The sequence below is a fragment of the Meles meles genome, chromosome 1 (assembly GCF_922984935.1).
Source record: "Meles meles chromosome 1, mMelMel3.1 paternal haplotype, whole genome shotgun sequence".
In the NCBI taxonomy this organism is placed as follows: Eukaryota; Metazoa; Chordata; class Mammalia; order Carnivora; family Mustelidae; genus Meles; species Meles meles.
The window spans coordinates 10,882,186-10,907,882 of NC_060066.1; the positions used below are offsets into that span (position 1 = coordinate 10,882,186).

The window sequence follows — 25,697 nt, forward strand, 5'->3', positions numbered from 1 at the left end:
ATAGTAATTTTCTCATACTTTTTCTTCTGATCTAGCTAGCTCTTTATTTTTGGTCAGCCCCTGCTTTCCAGAGGTATGGGTGTTTTCCCTTGAAAGTGTGTTGCAAGTGACACATTGCTGGCCTTCCAAAAGTCTTCTATGCCACAAAGAATAGGATGTCAAAAGTGCCTGGGAGAGCAGGCATTCCAGGAGGGCACACTCAGCAGGAGTTAAATGCAGGATGTCTCCCATTCCCTTGAGGCTGTGTGAAGGAGGGCTTTGTTTCAAGCATCCCCACCAGGAGCAAAAACAAGCACCAGCAGGTTTCAACCAGCTAGCTAAGTAAGATACATGCCCCATACCTACAGAGCCCATCCTATCTTTTCCTCCTGAAGTGTACCACCCTCGAAGACTCAGCTCCTGTGTTCCCAGAACATCCATCCTGGGTTACTTTCTCTTCCCATGTATTCCCATGGCAACAAGGACATATTTTTACAATGGAGTGCATTGTGTTATGAACTTATCTATCTGTTTGGTTCTCTCTTTTCCTGGACTGTTTTGAGGACAAAGACAATGTGCCTTCTTCATTTTCTATATCCCAGCATGTGCCTGGCATGCAGTAGTGCTCAGTAATTATGTGCTTTGCTGGGGCTATAGATGACAGACACAATAATGAGTATCATCTATTATTAGCATCTTATCTCCAAGGAAAAGCAGATGGAACTAGGAATTCACAAATTGGAATCTTGTGCCAGCCCATAGACATCCTGGTCCCCTTGGGCCCCCCTTTGCACAAGAGCTCCCCAAGAGAAAGCACATTTCTGTTCCTGAGTTCTTGTTCCATCTACAGATCTGGACTGGGCCCACTCTGGATCAGCTGGGAGGGTCTTTGACATAAAGCTAGATGAGATGCTGGTCTTGGCAGCGGGGTTCATGCCCCCATTTCCTGCGTCCAGTGCTACTGCTCATCTCCAGTGAGAAGAGAAAAGGGAAGGCTCGAGACCACCTGGGTGCAGCCATGTCAGCGTCCACTCTATCCCCCCACCTACACGCTGCATTTCCTCTTTGATGGCACCTTGTGTCTTTAAGCCTCATCAGAGTTAAGTCACTAGTGAGTATATGTGTGCTTTTGGTTGGGAGGCAATAAAACAGAGAGTGACGTGATCCGGTTTTAGTGACACAGAATATTCCAGGAAGCATGTTGGAAATAGATGTTGGAGGGCAATGCAGGGGGCTACTGAAAGCCGTGGTGGCTGCCCTCAGGTGTTCGAGGTAGAGATGGAGAGAGTGGAGGGACAGGGGATATGTTTGGGTGGAGGAGCAGACAGGATTTACATATTGGGATGGTGAGGGCTGACTCCTAGTTTTGTTTTGTATTTGGCTCAAGCATCAGGGTGAGTGGATGATGGGGGCATCTCCCGAGATGGAGAAAAAGTGAGGGAAGAACAGGAGGTAATGGAAAGCAAGTCCCAACGTCCCCACAGATAATTTATCTAAAACATATTATTCTGGGTTTTCTTCATTAGTCCCCAGAAGCCTGTCAAGAGGACTGTTGATTTCCACAGATTGCCCGTGTCCATATTCAAAGTCCAATCTTGCTTCTTCCAAACCCTTTACCTCCTGGTTTAGCTTGTCCTGAGAAAGGCTTCGTGCTGCACTGAAATGAAAGAGAGAAAACATTCAGAACCGAACAAGGGTCTCCCTGGAACTCTGAATTCCTTGGATGACTGAAAGTCATATCAGTGTTTAAGTATAGGCTTACCCATCTTCAGCTGCCTTCCAGCTTGACCTCTGGGAGAGCCCAGGACAGGCCAGACCAGTGACCCCTCAGCATGTGCCCCAACAAGGACTATGAATGGAGCATTTGGTGGAGGTTGAGGGGTGTCTGTCCAGGAGGAGATGACACACAGAGAACAAAGGTTTTATTAAAAGGTATAAGAAATAAAATGGGGATTATAACAGCGCCTGACTCATAGGATTAATATAAGAATTTTAAACTTAGAAAGAATTAAAATAGTGTCCAAATCATTGAATCCATTTAAGAACCTAAGTGAAAGCAGCTCAAACAGACATAGCCATACCGTCAGCACCATGTACCTATCTCTGAAATAGAATAACATCTAAAGAAAAAGGAGGCATCCTGGTCTTCATGTGGATTTTTGTGATGAGAAAGTTTCAAAGCTCTTTGAAGTCTGGAAGTGTTCTGCAAAGGGAAAACATTTTTATCAATGTGAGTGCATTGTTGAGATGTTAGACTCTAGATTCGTCCACCAGGTGTGACAAAAGTGACCTCATACCCTGGAGAATCAACTGATTTCTGAATTAGCCTATGTAGAAACCTTCAGACAGCAGCCCCTATCGCCTAGTGGGTGCTCAAGAAATATTCCCTCCTTTCTGTTTACCCAGCTTCTTTCTGAACCTGGTCTGCTCATGAGTCTCCTTGGGGTCCCTTGATGGTTGTAACCTTGTCTTTCTTCTTGTAACCTTTCCTTTCTTCTTCCAACAGAGATTTCCTGGGGACCAAGGAGGCATCACTGCTGCTGATGGCCATGTTCCTCCTTGCTGTGTTCTACCATGGACAGCAGGTAATCCAACACTTTGCTCAAACTCCCCTCTGCTACCTGGCATTTCCCATTGCCCTGAAATGGATCTATGAGTCCTCTGCTCTTCCTTGCAGCAAATGACCCATCAGCTGCTTGCAGGAAGTGGTGATTCTTAATGAATTGGTTCCTAGTAAAGACCACCTAAAAAAAACTAAACTAGAGAAGATCATTTGGCAAGCCAGGATGTTTTAATGCCTTTCAGGTATATCTCTTTCAAAGAGATCATTGTTATGAAAAACAAACAAACAAATAAAAACTTACCATTCCTGTCTGGAGGCAAACCGGGATCTCCCCCATTTCCATTATTGCCTGCATGGAGTCATTCCTGGAGAAGTTGTGTGCTGGGCTAGGAATCATGCAGGTAAGAGGATCAGCGGAGCCAGGGTCCTAGTCTAGCCTCTGATGCTCCGTTTGTAGCCTTAAGCAAGTCACTGGTCTCCCTGAACTTAGAAGTCTTCCTCCGGTGTGAAACAGGATAGTAACACCTGGATGCGTCCGTTTTGGAGAATTGTCTGAGATTATCATGTGCACTGTTTTGCACACTGCCTTATGTAAATATAGGAAGTGTGTCATTCCTTACTTGTCCAAGAAGATAAAGGGCGTAAAGCGTATAGCACCACCTCCCTGTGAACCACGACTCAGCCAGCATCTGGGGTGGGCACTCTGGCGGGCTCTGTCTAAAACTCCTCCCTGACCCCAAAGGTTCTAGTCTCCCAGAGTCCTGCTACATGGGGATCAGGCTGTCTAAGGACTTTTAGAGTCATTGGGGCAAGAATTTACTCTGCATGAGAGAGCGATACCAGACTTCGCCCCAGGGGGGCTTACCTGCTGTGGTCAGTAGGACATCTCCATGCAGACTCAGACCATGACTGCTGTGGTGTTCATCAGCTGGGGAGATTTTCTCTCCCTGGTGGAACCAGCCCCTGCGAGCTTGCCTGCCCTGCCCTCGATCCCAGTCCCTCTTTCTCTGGTCTACATCCACTTCAAAAAAAGTAACCAGAAGAGGAGAAAAACAAAACAGAAAACTCAGCTAGAGCAGAAATAGAAACATAGCGCTGAGAAATCACCATGGAAACAGGGAAGTAATCAACCCTGAGAAACCCTAAAACAGCCCCAATCCCCAAGAACCTAGAAATACATACGAAGTTATGTGTAATAAGGGGGGGGGGGGTGGCAACATGGAGCCAAGGGGGAGAAAGACAAGTATAAAGACTTGACGAGGGGGAAGTGTTAGTGTGTATCAGATTCTAGCTCTGTGCCTCTGTTATCTGGTATCTCATCCCAACAACCTGGATTGGTAATTCTTGGCAGTCTGTTTTGCAGATGAAGAAGGTCATGCTACTCATCTAGTCAGGGGGGAGAACCCGATTCAAACCCAGATTTTTCTCCAAAGCCCACCCTTTCTACTTCTCTAGACTGGAGAAACAAGTTCACGTACCAATACAATGGTCCCAGGCACTCAATCTTGTAGTGCGACTTTGATTTGGTTTTAAATTTGAGCTGAATTCATGGTAAAATAATAAGGCAAAGTCAAAAACTAGCGATTTCCAGAATTCCTGTATTTAGGTATTTCTAGCTCTCTGTTAGAGCTGGGGTCATATCTTCCATGTCTTGATGGCTTCTGGTTACAGAGGAGAACCCCTTAGTCTGACATGCAAACAGCAATCCATACGAAGGTAGGAAGATAAAATCAGACAAGACGATCCTACAGAGAAACATACCCACCCTCCATTCCCCAGATTTGAAACTGATGAACGAGCAACTCCCCCAAGATAACTGAGAGCAAGGAGTGAGGGAACTCATTCCACAATAGGAAGGATGTTCCTTTCTCCTCTGTCAGCTTAAGGAATTATTTTGTGCCCTGGCAATGTCCCTTCCCTAATACCCTTTTAACATTCTGATTTGATTTGTTCTGTGCTCCATTTGTCCTGGGAAACAGACAACCTAACCATGTTAAGATTATTTGTAAAGTAAGGGTATATTTGTGCATAGGGAGGATCCAAGTGCTTAAGTGACATCTGGTATGTCCCCTTCTTCTTTTTAACTTTCAAAAGGCTCTAAAATTACGTAATCACATCCCATAATGGTAGCAGTTACAGGTTAATTGGCTTTGTAGTGGGGGAGAAGTACTCACACCCCAACTCTGCTATTTAGTGGCTATGCGACCTTCAGCAATTTACTTAACTTTCGGAGTCTCAATTTTCTTGCCTATAAAATGGGTATGCTAGTAACAGTCTCAGGTCATAGGGTCCTTATAAGATTGGATGAGAATATAATTGTAATATACTAATCCCAGTGTTTGCACATAGAATGGGTTTTCAAAAATCATAAGCTATGAATGCTTTACTTTGAAAACCGGTCTCTGAGATAAATGGGGAAAGTATTTTTATGCATTTGGTCCCAAGTCACTAAGGCTGTAAAGCCAACAAGAAACACCAGGTAGAAACAGGAATCCAAAACTTCCGGGTCTGTTCTCTCTCCACCATGTGCCCCTGCCTCTCTCTTTTTTTTTTTTTTTTTTAAAGATTTTATTTATTTGACAGACAGAGATCACAAGTAGGCAGAGAGGCAGGCAGAGAGAGAGAGGAAGAGAAGCGGGTCTCCGGCTGAGCAGAGAGCCCGATGTGGGGCTCGATCCCAGGACCCTGGGACCATGACCTGAGCCGAAAGCAGAGGCTTTAACCCACTGAGCCACCCAGGTGCCCCAACCCCTGCCTCTCTTCATGAGAGTGGTCTTTCTGCCTCACTTGCATCACTTCTGTGTCAGCCTCCTGTTTCTCTGAACCAAGTCTGTCTACTCCTGGGGTCTGCTACCTGCTTCCACCAGTTTCTCTTTTTGAGACTCAGGGGCCCTCAATTTTTTTTAAAGGTTGGATAATGCCCCTGGATGCCTGGTACACAGCAGCAGCCTGGTGGGAGCATGTGTAATGAGATACCTCCAGAGGGACAGAGGAACTTATGTAACTGAACGCTTGGGAAATTTCATCTTGTACACATGTGGAAGTGCTGTGCCTTCCCTTCCTCCTCCCCCAAGGCAGGTGAACGTTCTAAACACTGGAGAGAGAGAGCAGGCAGGTGCCTGCCACCTCACCTGGTTCACTGGCAACCCTGAGGTGTGGGCTTCGCTTCAGGGGCTCTGTTTATAGGAGAGGAAGCCACCTCTGCTCATGGGGACAGAGATTAATGAGGTCTCCTCTTATCTATCTATCTATCTATCTATCTATCTATCTATCTATCTCCCAGGTCAGATAAAGAGAGACACCAAGACTTCGTGGTGTAGAAGGAAAGACCTAAGCACTGGAACCAAATATTCTTTTTCTTTTCATTCTTTTTATATTTATTTATTTATTTATTTTGCAAGAGACTAAGAGAGGGGGCGGGGAGCATGGTGTAGGGAGAGGAAGGGAGAGAATCTCAAGCGGGCTCCACATCCAGCATGGAGCCTGACGTAGGGCTCCATCTCATGACCCTGAGATCATGACCTGAGGTTAAATCCAGAGTCAGATGCTTAACCAACTGAGCCACCCAGGTGCCCCTGGAACCAAATGGTCTTAAATTTGAGTCTTAGTAATGTCACTGGAAGGATGGGTGACATTGAGAAACTCAAGCCCCTAGAGCTGCCCCATCTTTACCTACAAAATGAGAAGGATAAAAATTCTCTATGAGGAGTTGGAGAATGGCTGCATGAGGTCAAGTATGTATAATGCAGAGGTTAGGTCATAGCTTGGCATCAGAATGTCCTGAGTTCAGAGCCAGTCTCTGCTTGTGAGCCCTTGGGCAATTGACTTTGCCTTAGTGTGACTCCATTTCTTCACCTGTGAAGTGGGAATAACAAAATACCCACCTTGTTGAGTCATGCGACTGGATGAGCTTCAGCAGAGGAAGTGCTGAGAACAGGGCCTGGTCCAGGGCAAGAGCTGGGCCAGTGTTAACTCTCACTCCGTGCTGAGAGCCTGGCACAAAGCTTCTGAACAACATGTGCTGGTTCCCTTGGTACCCTTCTCATAGAGCCAGTTCCCTATTGTCTGGTGAAAATCAAGAAAGAGATTACACTTCCAAAACCTTGCCAGTTCTTGAGCAAATGTGAAGATTTTCCCTTTCAAAGCTTCTGTGTGCCTTCTGTGTGCTTTGCCTTGCTGTCCATGCCTGCTCTAACCACTGTGCTGAAATGCTCTTTCCTTAACACGTTCCTCTGTCTTTTGTTCTCCCTTCACCACTGAGCTGAGAGCAAATCATCTTTGTATGCCAAGCACCATGCTCATAGTAGGTGCACAGTACATTAGATCTTTTGTAAACAGGAAGGGTCTACTTTCCTCCCCCAGAGATTAAATAATAGACAATGCCTGCCTGCATGAGATTTGTTTTGGCAAGAGTCAGAGCTGTCCTCAAATTAGAGTCTCTGTATGGAAATGCCTTCAATGCAGTGACCAGCCATTGCCTGGCTGACATGCAAAGTGCATTTTTAACTTGTAACAGGAAAATCCTGGCTGAAATCAACTGCAGGACTCCAGACTTCCCCACCTGTGTTTCCGAGCTGAATTCAACTAGACAAAAGTTTCTCAATAGAAAATACATTAAAAAATGATCTCCTGCTTCAACCAAGCATGTACTTTTAAGGGAAATAAAAATACATTTCATTTGGATAAGAAAATACTGTGCTGAAACTTGAAAAATTACAATTCCATGCTCTTGAATCTGGAAAGAAAAAAGCTAATGCACAGTCTTGATGTGATCTTATCCCCTGCTGCCTTAAGCTGCAGTAGTACCTTATAAATCTATAATTTAGACATTTCAGGATTTTTTGCATGCATCATGCAATTTGGTCCATATAATAGATCCATATAATAATCTGTACCTCTTGGACTAGACATCATGGAGATGATTATCCTTATTTTTTTTAGAAGGGGAACCAAACACAAGAAGTGGAATGACTTTCCCAATTCACACAGCAAAATGGACAAGACCAGCTTTCTCTTCTGCAACCGGCTGCCTCTAATCATTTTTTGATCTTATGGAAAAGCTCAAACATATATAAAAGTTTATGAAATGTCTAGTAGTCTCGCAACTTCAACAATCATTAAATCTTGTGTCTTTTCTCACCTACCTCCCTATTCATTTTGCTCATCACTCCTTCCCAATTATTTTGAAGCAAATTCCAGATGTCCTGTCATTTCATCTGCGAATGCTTCAATATGCTTCCAATCAAGATAGAATTTTAACCTAATCACAATGCTATTAGACACTTTTAAAAAGAAAATGGTGTCTCTTTAACATTGTCAAGCCTCTAGACACTGTTTCAATTTCATAATTAGCTCATAATTATATTTTAAGTTTGTTTATGTGATTTGGGTCACAAATACATAAATAAAATCCGTGTATTGCCATTGGTTGACATCTCTTAAGTCTGTTAATTTATAAGATTACTCTCCATCTTTTCTTTCTGGCAACATTTTGTGAGAGTCATTGACTTCTATAATGCTTCCCAGTTTAGACTTTGTTGATTGCATCTCTCGGGGCTTTTAACACATTCCTCTGCCCATTGTTTTTCCTGTAGTGGTAGTTATGTTTAGAAACTTGGTGAGAAAAAAATATACATTGTTGGCTGGTATTGTGAGTTACTTTTAACAGCCATGTAATATCTGCTTATCTTTTTTTTTTCTATTAGCAGCTAGCTATTGATAAGAATAGCCTCTATTCATTAATTCTATACGTAGTAATAGCTCGATTCTATCCATAAGTCCATAATGTCCATAAGTCATTAGCCAGATACAGTGTGAAGAAGAGCTTACTCCTCCAGGCACAGCTCATAAGGCAAAGGCAGGATAAATGCTTAATTCTTTCCCTGTAACTGCATTTCCTGTAAGTTTCCCAGTCAGTCTGTCCACAAGCACCATCTAGAGATGATCAATGCGGTCGTGTATTGAGTGTCATTGTGAACTGATGCATGCTACCACAGTCCCTGTGTTTCAATCCATTGCAATCACTATCCTTATTAAAGCTTGATTTGTCACATCTTTGACACATGGGAACCTGTTCACACAACCCCCGTCATCTCTGGGGATGTTCTTACTTTCTGATGTGAAAAAATGGTCCGGGATCGTACGTTTCCTACCTAAACTTTGGCCATTTCTGAAAGATTGTGAGGTCATTTTTGTAAGAATTGATGTTTTGAAACCACAATCTAGACAATGGGAGTGTCTGCTACTCTTAGATTTTCATTATTTCTAGGCTTTTTTATCAGTGGGCCAAGGTAGGAAATATGTACATACCATGAGTTCATAGTGGTACTTATTGACTTTTGGCTTAGACCCATCAATTTCAAGTATGCATCTCCTTTTTCCCTTCCCAGAAATACCAGGTCTCAGTGACACCAATACAATTACCTATTTGCTTTATCCAGCAATTCACTTCTAGGAGTCTAAGAGTAATGATAGACACTACCACCAACAATAAAATTGCTATAAATGGTTTTGAGATTCTTTCTGAGTTCTTTTTATCCTCAGAATATTTCCTTCTACAAATGGGTCATCAAATTATTGTGTTAAAGACATTTGGAATATCTCCTCTTGGTGTGGTTATATGCATAGATTCATTTGTTTGTCTTCTGTCTGTTTGGTATTTTTTACCGAGTTTTTTTAAACATCTGTTTCATTTTATACTTAGTAAAATGTTTCCACGATTCAACAGCCAAGTTTATAAAACAAGATTTAATTTTAAAACTTTAGATTCTATCCCTATTTCTCCACTCGATTCCCTCCCTTTCTCATCTCCTCGGTAATGATTTTTTCATGTTTGACCTTTTATTCTTCTATTTTTCAATAAATGAAGAAAATATATACATGTGGACAGAGAGAGAAGTTGATGCTCCCTTTTCTATTTTTAATTATTTATTTAAATTCAATTTCATTAGCATATAGTGTATTATTAGTTTCAGGGGTGGAATTTAGAGATACATCAGTTGTATATAACACCCAGTGCTCATTACATCATTCTTCATGCCCACCCCCCAGTTATCTCATTCCCCCGACCCAGCTCCCCTCCAGCAACCCTCAGTTTATTTCCTATAGTCTAGCATCTCTTAAAGTTTGCCTCTCTCTATATTTTCATCTTATTTTATTTTTCTTTCCCATCCCACACTTTCATCTGTCTTTTTTTTTTTTTAAAGATTTTATTTATTTATTTGACAGAGAGAGAGATCACAAGTAGGCAGAGAGGCAGGCAGAGAGAGAGGAGGAAGCAGTCTCCCTGCAGAGCAGAGAGCCCGATGCGGGGCTCGATCCCAGGACCCTGAGATCATGACCTGAGCCGAAGGCAGCGGCTTAATCCACTGAGCCACCCAGGCGCCCCCATCTGTCTTGTTTCTTAAACTCCACATATGATATTTGTCATTCTCTGACTGACTTCTGTCACTTAGCTTAATCCCCTCCAGTTCCATCCATGACATAGACAATCCTTTTGTAGATCAAAGGTGGAATATTCTACATGCTTTTCTCTACCTTGGAGACTAGTTCATCAAAGTATAGAGAAATAGTTTTCCTTTCTTTTTTCTTCTTTGTAGTCATATACAATAGTTTCTTCAGCCAACAAAATGAACACCTGGGTTGTTTCCAGCTTTTGCTATTACAAATTCTGCTGAAGGGGTAATCTTGTGCCTCTGTCTTTCCATATTTTTACCACTCACTGAGACTTTCATGTAAGACAAAGGAAAGAAACTAGCTGAATGTTTTAAAACCCTTGAATTCAGGGCATCTCATCATATGTTTGGCTGCGCAACATATTGTCCATTTCAACAGTTAAAAAGACTTGGAAATAGGGATGCCTGGGTGGTTCAGTCAGTTAAGAGTCTGACTTGGGTTCAGGTCATGATCCCAGAGTCCTGAGATTAAGCCCAGTATCAGGCTCCTTGCTCAGAGGGGAGCCTGCTTCTTTCTCTGCCTGCCTCTCCCTCTGCTTGTGCTCTCTCCTCCTCTCTCTCTCTCTCTCTCTGTCTCTGACAAATAAATGAATAAAATCTTTTTTTTAAGATTTTATTTATTTATTTCACAGACAGAGATCACAAGTCAGACAGAGATCACAAGTAGGCAGAAAGGCAGGCAGAGAGGTGGCCGGGCGGGGGGGGGTGGTAAGGAAGCAAGCTCCCTGCTGAGCAGAGAGCCCGATGTGGGGCTCAATCCCAGGACCCTGGGATCATGACCTGAACCGAAGGCAGAGGCTTTAACCCACTGAGCCACCCAGGTGCCCCTAAATGAATAAATTCTTAAAAAAAAAAAAAAGAGTTGGCAATAATGGTATCCCCAAACTGTTGTGAATATGGTTTAGGAGATCCTTTAAAAGGAAGTTGTCTGCTCTTCAGTGCAGGGAAACTAAGACATGGGGAAGCTAACAATGTACGTGGAGGACCTACTGTGAGCCACGTGCCCTCTCTGTAACCCCCTAAGTAGTTCTTCTTCCAGTCCCACGTGCTCATGGGTGTTCATCCCAGTTGTAGAGATAAAGAGTCTGTGATGAAGTCATGAGTCCAGGTTACAATGTTTGAATGTGGGACTGGGACCCTAAGCCACATCTGTCTCTCAACTTAGAATCCACGATCCTCTCATTCACTTCTTCTTCTTGCCTCGTGATGAAGAGCTCAAACTCTGGAGTTCATTCCAGCCCTGGATTCCCCACTCACAAGTGTGCGATTTTGGTCAAGTCACTCAACCCTGCTGGCTTTGATTTTCTCATCTATAAGATAAGGGTTGATAATGATACCTCCCTATCAGGGTTGTTGTGTGATGAAGGGAATGAATGGATATTTATTGTTTCGAATAGACAATAAATGTTGCTGGTATCTAGCAAGCACCATCTACGTGTTGGCTGGCTTTATTATCAGAATTTACTTGTGGAAAAAAAAAAAAAGAATTTACTTGTGGAGTCCACACATACTGACGGAGCACTTCCCTTGCGCCTGCCACGGTGCTCCATGGTAAGGAGATCATTGAGCAGGTGAAGGGACTCCTGAACTCAACACACCTATAATCTAGTAGATGTCACAGTCATCCCCAGAAAGTCACACAATCACAAAATCATAGGTGTCTTAATGGTAGGAAGGAAAGGTCCACAGCCCTGTGGAGTCAAATCACCCTCCAGTCTCTTGGCATCGGGAAAATTGCCCCCAGCATGTTCAGCTCAGGCTCTGTTTTGTTGGTGAAGGGTTCCACAGAAGCATTCTCCCCCTCTCACCCTGTGTGCCTGAGCCTGTACCCCGGGAGCTCACCCGTTCCTTCTCTTTCTCTCTTACACACGGCAGCTGGAGTACACAGCCCGCCTTGACTTCCTTTGGCGAGTACAGGCCAAAGAGGAGATCAATGAGATGAAGGAGCTGAGGGAACACAACGAGAACATGCTCCGGAACATTCTACCCAGCCACGTGGCCCGCCACTTCCTGGAGAAAGACCGAGACAATGAGGTGAGCCCAGGCTTGTCCAGCTGGGAGGAACAGTGGTGGGAACAGTGGTGGTGGGAGGGGTGCAGTTGGACACACTGGTCCTGAGCTCTGAGAGAATCCCACTGCCCTTGCATGAGCACCAGAGAATGGAGACCATGCTACCCCAGAGTGCCAGGCCACCCAGACGGCCTAGCACCATGAAGTCTACGCAGGACCTCTCCAGCCTCGGGTACCTCATCTGTAAAATGGACTTCCTGCAAGCTCCATCATGAGAATGGATGATTGAAATTTGAGTTTTACATACGTTTATGCACGTCTTTATGTGTTTCCATGGAGTCGGCTCTCCAATGTCCTCTCACTCTGTGGGTAAGATGTTACCCTTGACTTTATCTGCTCATCTGCTGAAGACAAGTGGGTTTGTGAACCTTGCCTGAGGGTAGAACTAGGAGAAGGCCCCTCCCCCCAGGGTCCATTTCCCACCCAAGCCACCACAGCAAGATCAGTGGAAGAGAAGTAAAGGCAATGAATAAGATGCTGCTTGAACAATCTTGATGCACCGGGACCCTGGAGGTCTCCTGCATGCACATCCAAGCACTGCCCACCCTCCTCAACAGATGGAGTTCTCTGGAATCAGCTTCAGGCCTGCTTTTCTCAAGGCTCCCTAAGATCAGGGCTTTGTTGCAAGAACTTCTTGACAAATCAAAGAAAGCAAAGAAACTATTGCTGTGCACTCACCATGACCACCAGAAGGAGCAGGTGGAAACCTGGAGGTCTCAGAGGAAAAGCCGGAAGAGAAATGAAAAGAAAGCTGCTTTTCAGTTAAAACACCCAAACAATGCGATATCTGGGACCAAGGGGGAAGAGCAAGAATATACTGGCTTTATCCTGAAAGGAAGGAAACCACCCAGAGATGCTGAGGTCATCAGCTGTGGTCCAGGCCGAACCTCCACTGAGCAAAATAAGTGACAGGTTCAGCCTTAATCATAGAAGACAGGTTCAATTCCAATGTCTTGCCATGCTTATTCGAGGTTTTATTTTTTTTATTAACATGTAATGTATTGTTTCGGTGGCACAGATCTGAGATTCATATTTGAGGTTTTAAATACTTAAATGTTCACAGTTGGCCAGGCTTAACCACAAAGTTTTGACATGGCCTAGAGAATTCTCACTCTATAAATAACCATTTACGGAACACCTGCTGCATGCCAGGTACTGAGATAGGCTGTTGAAGTAAATGATCTTTCGTTCTAGCTACAGTCTTAAGAGGAGAGTTCATCACCCCATATTACTGATGAGGACTCAGAGCCCCGAGAGGGCCGTGACGTGCCTCCCTATATGTAAGCGATGTTGTGAGTCAAATCCAGCCACGAGGATTCCTTGCCTCTGTGCTGCGCTGCCCCTACCATGCCTCTGGGGGTTGGCAAAACCAGTGTGTACGTGTGTGTGTGTGTGTGTGTGTGTGTGTGAGAGAGAGAGAGAGAGAGACACAGACAGACAGACAGACAGACAGACAGAGTCACATGAAAAGGGGTGACACAGACAGAGGCAGGAATGCTGTAACCTGCGGGAATTCCCGACATCCTGTTTTGTTCTTGTGAGAGGCCTCTTTAGCTCCTCTTCTTGCTACAAATCTGAGCTATGATATGAACCTCTGCAAGGCTGGGGTCTGGACATTGTGAGTTTGCAGCCACAGCTCTGCTCACAGCTAAGAATGATGATCCCCATTTTGTAGAAGAAAGTGAAGCTCTGAGAAGTGAGAACACAAAGTTAGTGAGTACTGGGCTTGAATTCATACGCAGGTCTGTGCAACGGCAGAGCTAAGTCTCAGGTTTTGTCCCACGTTGCTATTAGGGCATGAGCAGGAGGGAAGGGGCAGCAGTGACAAGCACTGATTCAAACCATTTGAACACAGGGTGGTGGACAGAGCCTTGCCCCCGGGACACACTGTCTGGTTGGTCCTGGCTATGTCCCCCCACAAAGGTTCTGGCAGCTTCTGCTAGTCTGCTGGACTTTTGGCTTAGATTAGTGCTCACCAACCCAGGACAGGGACTTTCTCACAGATGAGGCCCCCTGGGCTGGGTCATCAGTGTTGAGTAGGTTATTGCTGAGTCCCAGGAAGCCCACTTGCTCTTTGTAGCTTTTCGAAGACCTGCAGAATGGACACTAATGAGGGCAGGTGTCCTGGGTGCGGCAAAGTGCATACAGCACATATTCCGTCTCTGTCACTCACCAGCTGTGTGACCTAGGGTAGCTTACCCAACCTCTCTGAATCCATTTTTTTTTCCATCAGATTTGTGATGAAATAATTCCTCATGACTTCAATGTGAGAATTCAATTGAGAAAGAACATATTAAGCACCCAGCACAACCTGGTGCAGTGGGTTCAGTATAGAAAGGTTGTGTGGTGTTCTCAAAAGCCTGATGCCCTCGATTCAATCCCATCTCCTCTTCCCACTACCTCTGGAACTGAGCAAGGGATGAATCCCTCTGGACCTCACTTTCCTCACCTACAAAGTAACAATCTTTTGCAACTTGGTCCAATTGCTACAATGTTTCCATGAGTAATTATGCATAAAGCCTCTAAATGGTGCTTGGCCCATTTTAGGAGCACACTGAGTTGTTGCCATTGTTTTTGATAAAGGTGAGCCATGATTATCTTTTTGCTCCTTTGCAATCCCAATCCCCCACCCACTGTCTCATTCACTTAGTCACTCAGTCACTCAGCATGTATTTATTGAGGGAAACCATGTACCAGGTGTTGTTCTAGTCCTGGGGATCAAACAGAGAACAAAGAAGAAGAAAACTCCTTGCCAGTATGGAGCATGCATTTTCATGGACAGATAGACATGAACATGAATAAATATACAGGATAGTGCCCAGTAGTGATCAGTCCTTGGCGGACAGAAGAAGCTGAGTAAGAAAACAGAGTAGGTGAAGGGGGTGGAGTTGCTCTCCAAGGCAGTGATGTTCTCACAGACACCTGAGGCTACTAATAAAGTCAACCGGCCTCAGACATTGTTCCTCCCCTGCAGCGAGGTGGCTTAACTCAGTATAAGAAACCGAGGACCTGGAACCAGGCAGGCCTAGGTGCCAGAGCCAAGAACCTACTGAGTCTTCATCCTGATATCTGGGCAGAACAGGGACTGTGCATATGCTCCAAATCCTCTCTGAAGCCCAGACCAGAGGACAATAGAAAAATAATAGCTTTTCTATACTCATCAAGCCCTCCCCAGTTTACAGTGCTCTTATGTTCTTTGAGCCCAAAATAGCAAGAAACAGATGGCATACTCAAAGTGGTTGAGTGGGGAGTGTTGAACAATGGGATTGTCTTTAAAGGTGTAGGCAGGTGGCTGGCACTCTTCCATGCCCCCACCCCTCACCTCCTTTGTGTGCACACAAATTCCATCTCTGTTATTAACTAGCTGTGTGACCTAGGGCAGCTTACCCAGCCTCTCTGAGTTCCTCATCTGATTCATAGGAAATAATACAGACCTTGCTGAGTCAATGTGGGAATTAAATTGGAGCAGAACACATGAAGTGCCCAATGCAGCCCAGTGCAAGGTGGGTTCAGTATAGATAGGCCACCTGGTGCACTTGAAAGGCCACTGCCCTAGATTTGGCTCCTTATAGCCACTTTCTTCACCAGTTAGCATCGGACAGAGAGGACTGAGCCTCCTCCCACCCCACTCCAATAGGTTGCAACAGAGTCAAGATCTGAACTCAGGTCCTAAGTCTTGAAGTTTATGCTCCGGGAACCCCAACACCACATGTCAAGTCATTCAGAAGGACTTACCAGATCCAGTTTCCAGTCCCAGTGATATTTATTCCTAGGCATTACCCTGATTATTAGTATTGTTATTGGGGTGGTGGTTGGAGTCCTGGTGTCTGCTTATTAGCATTAATAGCAGCAGTGGCAGCCTCACTCTGGAGTCAGACTGCCTGGGCAGGGGGTGAATTCCGCCTCTGTCTCTTAACCGCGGGTCTTGGGAAAATTACCTACGGCTATGTGCCTCAGTTTCCTTCAAGTACACCAGGGTCTTAACTATATCTAAGTCCTGGGATTGTGAGCACGCGACACGGTGATGTGTGTGCAGCCTTCTATGCAAGGCTTGTCACACAGGAAGCTCCCCATAGATGCAGCTGACATTATTAGCATTATTTGTGTTATATAAGCAATCGGAACATGCTGGTTGTCGGCAGAAGCTGAGAAAGAAAAACCAAGAAGAGGCAGGGAGAAGCTAGGATTTGTGAGAACACTCAGGCAGATAAATGATTGATGAGAAACCCCTGGAGACCCGCCTTTATATCACAGTGGCATTTATAGATCACCAGGCAGAAGTGGGAGGCAAGCTGGCCCGCAGGGTCATTATGGACTGGATTTCAGAAGGTGCTGGTAGGGTTTTCTATTTTCTCTCTGTTTTAAACAGAAAATAAAAATAATGAGTGTTATGGGCTGAACTGTATCTCCCACGATTCATATGCCCAAGTCCTAATCCCCAGTACCTCTGAATGCAACTGTATTTAGAGATAAGATTTTTAAAGAGGTGATTACGTTCCAATGAGGCCATTAGGGCAGGACCCTAATCCACTCTGACCATGTCTTTGTAAGAGGAGATTAGGATGCACAGGCAGAGGGGAGACCTTGTGAGGACATGGGAAGAAGATAGCATCTCCAAGTTAAGGAGAGAGCCCGCAGGAAAAAACAGCCCTGCTGACCCTTGATCTTAGACTTTGGAGAATCTAGAACAGTGAGAGAATCAATTTCTGGGTTTAAGCCACCCAATCTGTGGCACTTTGTGATGGTAGCCTGAACAAATTAACACAATATGTAACAAATGGATTTTTTGTGCTCCAAATCACAGCCAGTTGGAGGAGTCAGATACAACAGAGAGTAAGTCTCCTTCCGGGGTATCACTCCATTGCCCAAGGCCAAGGTGAATGGATACCCCTTAGAAAGCCAGGTGCCATGGCTCAGCTCCTTGACCACAATCTGCTCTCCTCATACCCTGCGCAGCCCAACTCAGTGCAGCGAGTCACCACCAGCCTGTGCTCTTTTGGACAAGGACTTGTGAAAGTATTCACTCAGATTCATCCACACGTGAAGCCCAAGACTGATTGATCTTGAATCAGGGACACCATCTTTCTCAGACCAAGGGCATGAAAGCCAGAGGAGAAGAGCCCAAGTGTGCAGAGTGGGGCGGGTCCTGGAGGTCTTCCAACCCCAGCTCTTCCACTGCTAATGGTATGATCTAGAACAAAACAGCAGTTTAACTCCTCAATCTCTCTCTCTCTCTCTCTCTCTCATTTTCCTTATCTGTAAAGTGGCAATAAGAATCAGTGCCCATTTCACAGGATCACTGCAAGGATTACATCATTGAATTCATATGAAAGCACGTGGTTAACTTTATTGTTTCCTGCAAAGACCAGGGAGGCATTAATTTCAACAGGTTAGAGCATTTACCTTGTACCAGATGCAAGAGATAGCACGCATGATAGTGCAGGCCTCCAGAAAATATGAACTGGGTGATTAGAGGACACTAGGATGAATGGCATGGGGTCTTTGCCTCATAGAATTCACACTAAATGAAGAGACAGACGGTAGGAATCAAAGCATTCAAGTGTGAAGTGTGTGTGTGTGCGCGCACTTCCAAAAGCAGACCTTGAGACAAGGATTTGAGTGAAACTATTTCACTTGGAGGTGGTTCCAGGAAGCCCAGACAGGCAGGACAGTGAGAAGCAAGAGAAGGGCTAAATGGGGCACTATCAGACTAGTTACCTCTGTGAAGGACCGGAGCTCAATCCCACTGGGAATTCAGGGACAAGTCAGAAGCATACCTCACAGCTGCCTGACCCAAGGAGTGAAGGAGCTGAGGACCGTAAGGCAATTGCCATCAGTCACTGGTTGAGAGCAGCTCCCCAGGGACATTAATTTCCTGGAGCCGTGAGCCCCCTGCTCACGGGGGAAGAGTGCCCTCTAGTGGTCAGAGAAAGGCTCCATGCAAAGCTACGCAAGAGCCCACAGCTGGACTGGGGGAGAGAAGTCGTCAGTCAGGAAACCTGCAGCATCTACTATGGTGAGTACATAGGAATACAATGCTTCACTGTTTCTGGAACATGAGGTCCGATGCAGGGAGTCACAGGCAATGAGGCTGAAGAGAAAGGTGGAGGCAAGGGCATGGTGTTTGAGCTTCATCCTGAGGGCAGTTGTGGGCCACCGGCAGGTTTTAAGAATGGGAGAGGCATGGTCAATATTCTGTCTTTAAAAGATCACTGCGGCCACCATGGGAAACATGCTTTGGGATGGGACAAGACAAGTCAGGGAACCCAGCGTGGGGAGGAAGATGGGTAGCCATTGGGCAGGAGGGGCAGAAAAAATATCTGAGATAAAAAGAAAGCCAGCAGAATCTGGCAACTTACTGAATCTGGACATGATGGGGAAGAAGGTGTCAAAGCATCTCTAACCTTGATGACTCAGAGACACTGGTGCCACCCACTGAGAGCCTGAGGGGGCAGGTTTAGGCAGAGAGGAGATGCATTTGGGTGTGGCATTTATAGCTTGAGGAGTATGAAGACAACCCAGTGTGGGGCCCAGCAGCTGGAAGCCCAAGAGTGGGAGCTGACTTGAAGACAGAAGTTCAGAGGTTGTCCCACCTGAATGTTGGAGAAAGGTTAAGAGTAAACAAGATGGCCTGGGTGAGTGTGTGAACTTTGGACCTGGCTGTGGGTCAAGGACAGAACCACAGCCATCATCAACATTTCAGACGGAAGGTCAGCCCCCAAAAAGGCATCTCTGAAGGAGCCAGACATAAGGAACACAAATGCGGCATCACTGAACAAGGGAAGTCGAGAGACTCGTGATCTTGGGAGGGATGACCCCACTGACCTGCACAGGTTTCCCAGAACACATGAGACGATACCCCTGTAGTGATTTTTTTCCACTTTGGCTGGCAGTTTAACCCACTCCAGAGTCACTTCATCTCAGCCTGACATGTGAGTGAACACTGCCAGAGTGGGGAGAGGCAATGGAGGGAACTCGCTTGGGAAGTTTGCACAAAGAGAAAGAGAGATGGGTCGGTGGCCACAGGTTTGTTCAGGTTCCAGAGCCTGCCGTAGTATTCCATATAGGGGACATTTGAAGGGGGAGGGGTGCAGAGGAGAAAGAGGTGGAGGAAGAGAAGGAATAAAGAAAAAGATCACTGCAGGAGGAGGTTGCTGAAGAAGTTAGAAGCAGGAACTGCCACGACATCCGGTAGAAACACTGACCTTCAGCAGAAGGAGAATGCACTGTCTGCAACGGAAGCAGAAGGAATGAAAATAAATATGAACATAGACACAAGTATAAGTATTGGACAGAGCTGGGTCACTGCCAAGAGCCCTAGTTTTTGCCACAGAGGTAAGAGATGAGATCATTTCTTGAAAGGAATCGAGTGGGGAGTGAAGTTAGGGACAATGGTGAGGGTTTGGACTCGTTGCTAGGAGAACAGAGAAGGAAACTGACCAAGGCCAAAGGATCTGCAGTCAGAACGCGGGGCCCAGCCAAGGCTGGAGATCATGAATTGTCAATGGCCCCAGGACATGTGGCTACTGTGTTGACATGACAATGTCAGAGCCTCATTCTCTGTCCTCTCCGTGGACACCTATACGTGGGTGCAGGTGCACATGTTCATGGGGGAGCATCACCACAGAACCTCACCTCTGATGACCGTTTTTGGCTCCCTCTGTGTGTCTTCCTGTGCAGGAGCTGTACTCTCAATCCTATGATGCCGTCGGGGTGATGTTTGCCTCCATCCCTGGGTTTGCAGACTTTTACTCTCAGACTGAAATGAATAACCAAGGAGTGGAGTGCCTGCGCCTACTGAATGAAATCATTGCTGACTTTGATGAGGTAAATCAAAGCCTCAGAAACCTACAGTCCCCAGTGGGCATCACTGTTGTCCTAGCATCACGTTCGCTGTGGCAGTAGCTTGTACTCACAGAACCACAGGCTGCAGTATGAACACAAACATGTATTAGCTAATTTAAGTATCATGTGAGATAAACACCATTGTATTTCCATCTGGGGGATCGAGATCAGAAGTCTCAGTGAGGCAGGGCGATCTGACCCAATGGCAAATGACCATCAAATGGCAAAACCAGCACTTGATTGGAGACCGCTGCTACACAGACACTGGCATCGCAGATATTTGGGACTGATGGGGACATTTCTCCATCTCCTCAAAGTGCCAGAGATAAAACCATCAATTCACATTTGGTCAAAGACCAAAATCAAGTATGCACATGTTCCAGATCCTGCTTTCTCCTTTTAGGCTCCATGAGTGTAAAGAACACATGACGTAGGGGGATGTCCTTATACTGTGTTTACATGAACAGACTTGGCAGGAGTGATCCTCTGCCACCCCCATCTTCTACCTTCAAGTAGAGCACCATTGTCTATCCATTTGCCCGGACCTGAGAAGGGAAGTGATTCATCGAGAAAAATGCTAAGGAAGAAGCCATGCAAAGATGGGATTCGGCGGAGGTCTAGCCTCCTAGCCTGATCCCTGGGGAGCTCAGCAGCATAAGTGGACCACAGGGTTGTTTCACACTGAGGCAAGGGGGCCAAGTGTACACCTGTGTTTGTCAGCCATTGGCTGTGGGCTGCCCCTTGGTGGAGGAAGTTGCCTCACTCCCCAGGCATTTCCAGCAAGGGGGTTCTCAATGGTTCAGAGCAGTTCTCCAAAAAAAGGTGCAGCGGTGCATTGTCAGCAGCCAGACCTCATGGCATTCTTGAGAATGACCCCATAATGGAGATGTAGATGGGGCACCAAGAGCATTTGGGACATCATTCAATGTCCTCTCCCTTGATCCCCATGTTCCAGTTAGCTACTGAGTTCTGTGGGTTCCTTCTTGATGACTCTTCGGTCCGTCCCTTCATCAGCATCAGTACTTCCCTCTTCTTGCTCTTGGCCATCTTCCTTCTCCCCTGGATGACTGCAGCATTCCCTAGCTGCCCCTTCCTGCACCTTATCTCAGCTATCACCAAAAACATGACTATCTTTTCACCTCCCTTTGAAACCTAAAGCCCGTCAGTGGCTCCATTTGTCAACTCCTCATAAGGTCACCTGAGTCTTTGCACTTGCCGTTCCTGTACCCTCTCCGGCCTTTCCTCCCACTGCATGCCACCTAGCCCCCTACCCACCAACCAGTTGCTTACAAGCCATTATGCCCACCTGGCTATTCCACACTCTGCTCTTTCTGCTCCAGAATTATGCCATCCTTACCTTACTCTGTCTTGTCTCCCTCAATATCATGGCCAGCAGAAAACCTAATACTGAACACTCCTTTCAAATATCTTCTCTAGTGCTGAACCTCTTCTAATCTCCTTTCTAGCCACATAAATGTTGTCACTCCTATTTCCATGAAAAACTTATACTCTGAAACTGTCCATTATGGAGCCTGAAACCCTTAAGTGTACAGATCTGCAGCCCCGACTAGCCACTAAGTTCTGGGAAAGAGACCCACCTTATTAGTATAGGTGTTTACCATGTGTTGCCACAAATGCAAAACAATTTTAATATATAACATTCAGTTGTTACTTATCCCTCGACAAAACCCACAGGGTAGGAATTATTAACTTTTGGGGTTTTTTTAAGATTTTATTCATTTTCTACAGACAGAGAGATCACAAGCAGGAAGAGAGGCAGGCAGAGAGAAAGGGGGAAGCAGGCTCCCCGCTGAGCAGAGAGCCCGACGCAGGGCTCGATCCCAGGACCTTGAGATCATGACCTGAGCCGAAGGCAGAGGCTTAACCCACTGAGCCACCCAGGTGCCCCTAACTTTTGTTTTATAAAGAAGTAACACTGAGGCTCTGGGATACCAAGAGAGCCCAGGCTTTTGCCACCAATGAGTAGTGCTGCTAACATTTGAACCCAGGTCCACCGTACTGTCTTGGTTTTTAACCATTAACTGGCATTTATGGTTCTAGTTCTGTAGTCAAAAAGGCAACAGTGATCATTTTAGTTGTTCTAGGGATGGAAGTGGGGATCAAGATAAATAAGACATGGTCACTCCTTGTTTCCATAGCCTCACAGTCTAGTGAGGGACAAGAAGACTGAATTACCTTTACTCAGGAAGTCAGCGGTTAAGTGTACTCATACAGAAGGCTTTGCATTGTGGAGAGTGGAGAGTGATTCCATGATAATAGTACCTTTATTCCATCTCTTCGTGGCAGGCCATACGCTCATAAAGATAAAAATTATACTCTAATGTAACCTGTTAAGTCCCCATGGACTAGCACTGTACGTAGAACATAGGAGATGTTCATAACAGATGCTTACTAAGTATTTGCTAAAGGGATAAATCAATCAATTGATCAACCAATCAATTAATTAATAGGGGACATAAACAAGCTGGAAATTAGCAAGGTGAAGATAAACTAGTGCAATCCAAAACATATCTTTAAATTAAAAAAATAATAATATAGCTGTATTTTTCTTAAAAAACTGTCTGAAGGTTGAGCCATCAGGCAGTTTTATTTTAAACTCTATAGCCCCCTAGCTCCCAAAAGTACTCAAGAGCATATTTATAAATTGTAATAAATATGAACTAAATTTCCTTCTCCATGCCCCAATTTGTTTACACCTGGTGTCTCACAAAAATTAAGACAGCGCCCCTAGTGGCAGAGGTGGGTTTTTGCAGAGGGAAGTTGCATTGGCTAAGAGAGGGGAAGATTGGTCCTGGAGCTGGGTTTTAGACCAGGAGGAGGAGAGGGGGAGGAACTGGAGGAAAGTGAGAGAAGAGAAGAGGGCAGAAATGAGAGGGAGAATTGAAAAGAAGATGTAAGGGAGGATGTGGAGAAAGGGGAACCCTCTCACTACTAGTGGGAATGCAAACCGGTATAGCAATTCTGGAAGACAATATGGAGTTTCCACAAAAAGCTAAAAACAGATCTGCTGTACGATCTGCAATTACACTAGTATGTATTTATCCAAAAGATACAAGCATAGTGATTCAAAGGGGCACCTGCACCCCAATGTTTATAGCAACAATGTCCCCCACAATAGCCAAACTATGGAAAGAATCCAAATGTCCATTGACTGATGAATATGTATAGATATATATCTATATATAGATATATACATATCCATATATACACATACACAATGGAATATTACTTAGCCATCAAAAAGGGTGGACTCTTGCCATTTGCAATGATATAGATGAAACTTAGCATAATACTAAGCGAAGTATGTCAGAGAACAACAAATACCATATGACTTCACTCATATGTGGAATTTAAAACAGATGAACAACAAAACAGATGAAATAGAGGAAGGGAAGGAAAAATAAAATAAGACAAAATCAGAGAGGGGGAACAAACCATAGAGCCTCTTAACTCTAGAAAACAAACAGGGTTGCTGGAAGGGACGTGGGTGGGGACATTGGTAACTGGGTGAGGGGCATGAAAGAGGGTGTGTGATATAATGAGCACTGGGTGTTATATGCAACTAATCAATCACGGTATATGTTAATGCAGTATATATCTACTAATTATAATACACTATATGTTAACTAATTAAATTCCAATTTTAAATTAAAAATTTTTTAGAAGGGAAGAAGGGGAGGAAAGGGGAAGAAGTAGAACAGAAGGGGCAGAGGAGGAAGAGGGAAGAGCATGCAGTCAGCAGGAACATTCCCTGGCCTGCCAACCCTAAGCACTCAGCTTTCCCCACATGGGGACACCCAGACATGGCTTCTTTCTTTGTGTCAAGAGAGACCCTCCACATTCTGCCCTGGCTAAGCTGCAGCCAGATGCCCCAATGCTGACTTTAGTAATGATGCTGCTCTTCTTACTGATAAAAGTACCATGGGAATCTGAGAGCGTGAGACACTCATTCTTGCCTCAGAGGAAAACAGAACATTGCATGGACTGCATGCTCCAAAACTGGGTTTGAAATAACCCCATGCTGGGCCTCCTCACCCCATGGCCCCTGCTTGTTGAAGGCCAAAGATGTGCTCCCACATCTCAGTGCTCCATGCGGATGAGTGAATTAATAAAGGGGTTGATTAGGAACCATGTTATGTTTTTAGCTATATGGCAGATACATTTGCTGCAGGGACATTCATTGAAATAATGAAGCCTCTTGCTGCCTTCTGATCGACTTCTGAGGAGGAGGCAGCTTTGTCTGAGCCTGAAATTGGCCCTCTGTCAAGTCATTCCAAGAGAAGAGGAAAGAAGAGTCCCCCTTCCCTGTAGGAAGCTGGGGAAAGGCAATTATAAGGAGGCAGAGGGAGGGAGAGGGACAACTGAAGATATGCCAAGATCCCCAAGCTAATATTTTAACAGCCACAAGGCTGCTAAGAGACCAAACCTGCTTGGTTGTGTGCAAGGGCAAATGTCAGACGTGATTCCAGGCTAAGGATATGCAGGTTGCTCCAGCCACTTCCCTTCCTGGGTGCAGTTGGTGGAACCTTCACCAGGGCATAACAGTTGGCTTCACATTAGCTCAAGAAACAAAAATAATAAACAAAGCATGTCTCAGCTGTGAATCAGACTACACACACACACACACAAACACACACCCCAAACCAAATCACAAAAGCACCTGCCAGTGTTTTCCTTGTTTCCCAGAAGAATTTCTCTCCAGCTGGAATTTTTCACATTTTCTTAGTTCCAGATTAATTTTGAGAGGATGCCTGTAGCAAGTCTTGTGTAGAAAACCCATCTCATCTTCTTTATCTGAAGCACCTGTGGCATGAGCCCCTGAGCATATTATAGGCTTAAAGGGAGACAGAGAGTTGGAGAATCAAAAGTTGTATCTAAATCCCTACCAACATATGGGAATCGGAGGTTAGAGCTTAGCCCTGGGAACCAGGGGGGTTTGAGTTTTGAACCTACATCCTCCACCCAGGGCTGGTTTCATGGATGTGTGACCTGCATGGGGCAGGTAGTGAGAAACAGTCAGAATCTGGATATCTGTCAAGGTGACCTAAGGATTTCCTGAAGGGTTGGATGTGGGTTATTGTTGGGTCCATGATCAAAGGAATGAGACTGATACAAAGCAAAGGTCAAGCAAAGCTTTATTTCACACCAAGCATCAAGAATCAAACTGACCGGTCAGGGCTGTCTCTTACAAAGAGGCGACCCCTCCCAGCCTCACAGACTAACTTTTATAGAGGTGGTTGAGCCTGTCTGTACACAGGTGGCCAATGAGATTCAATACATAGAGAGAACTGCACAGTCATGCTAGGTCACACACGGGTGGCCAATTGAATTTCAATTTACCCTAGTAAATATATGCATGCCCCACTGATTGGATGTTTCCACCTGGCCTGACCCGCCCTTGTATCTGGGCTTTGCAAGTAAGTTCCTCTGCGAGGGGCAGAGTCAATCTAAGTTCACTGCATAAACACAAAATGGCTCCCTCTGGCTAAGTAGGCCCTTACAGTTATGTATTTGTCCAGAACAGTCGGAAAAGTGGAGAGACTGTTACTCAAGATAGTAGGTGGGTAGAGAGGACCAAGGGTGTAGTTTTAGGAATGGCAGGCTAGTGACGCCTCTGAGGCCTGTGACGGGGATGTCATTGAGCAACTTTGTGCAGAAAGAGTCTGATGGTCAAGAGAAAGCACATACATTTAGGAATCTTCAGCAAAGAGATCACAAGGGAGTAAGTTATTTTTTAAGTTTGTTTTTTTTTTAAATTTATGTAA

The 25,697-nt window shown here is 45.2% G+C and overlaps 1 protein-coding gene across 1 annotated transcript in view; it reads left to right on the forward strand.

The window, feature by feature from the left end:
• ADCY8 (adenylate cyclase 8) overlaps positions 1 to 25,697 on the forward strand; it is a 221,859-nt gene that overhangs the window by 187,324 nt on the left and 8,838 nt on the right. The window contains exons 13-15 of the mRNA XM_045978186.1: positions 2,486 to 2,564; positions 11,872 to 12,030; positions 19,747 to 19,893. Coding sequence (XP_045834142.1) covers positions 2,486 to 2,564; positions 11,872 to 12,030; positions 19,747 to 19,893 — 385 coding nt within the window. The remainder of the gene's footprint in view (positions 1 to 2,485; positions 2,565 to 11,871; positions 12,031 to 19,746; positions 19,894 to 25,697) is intronic.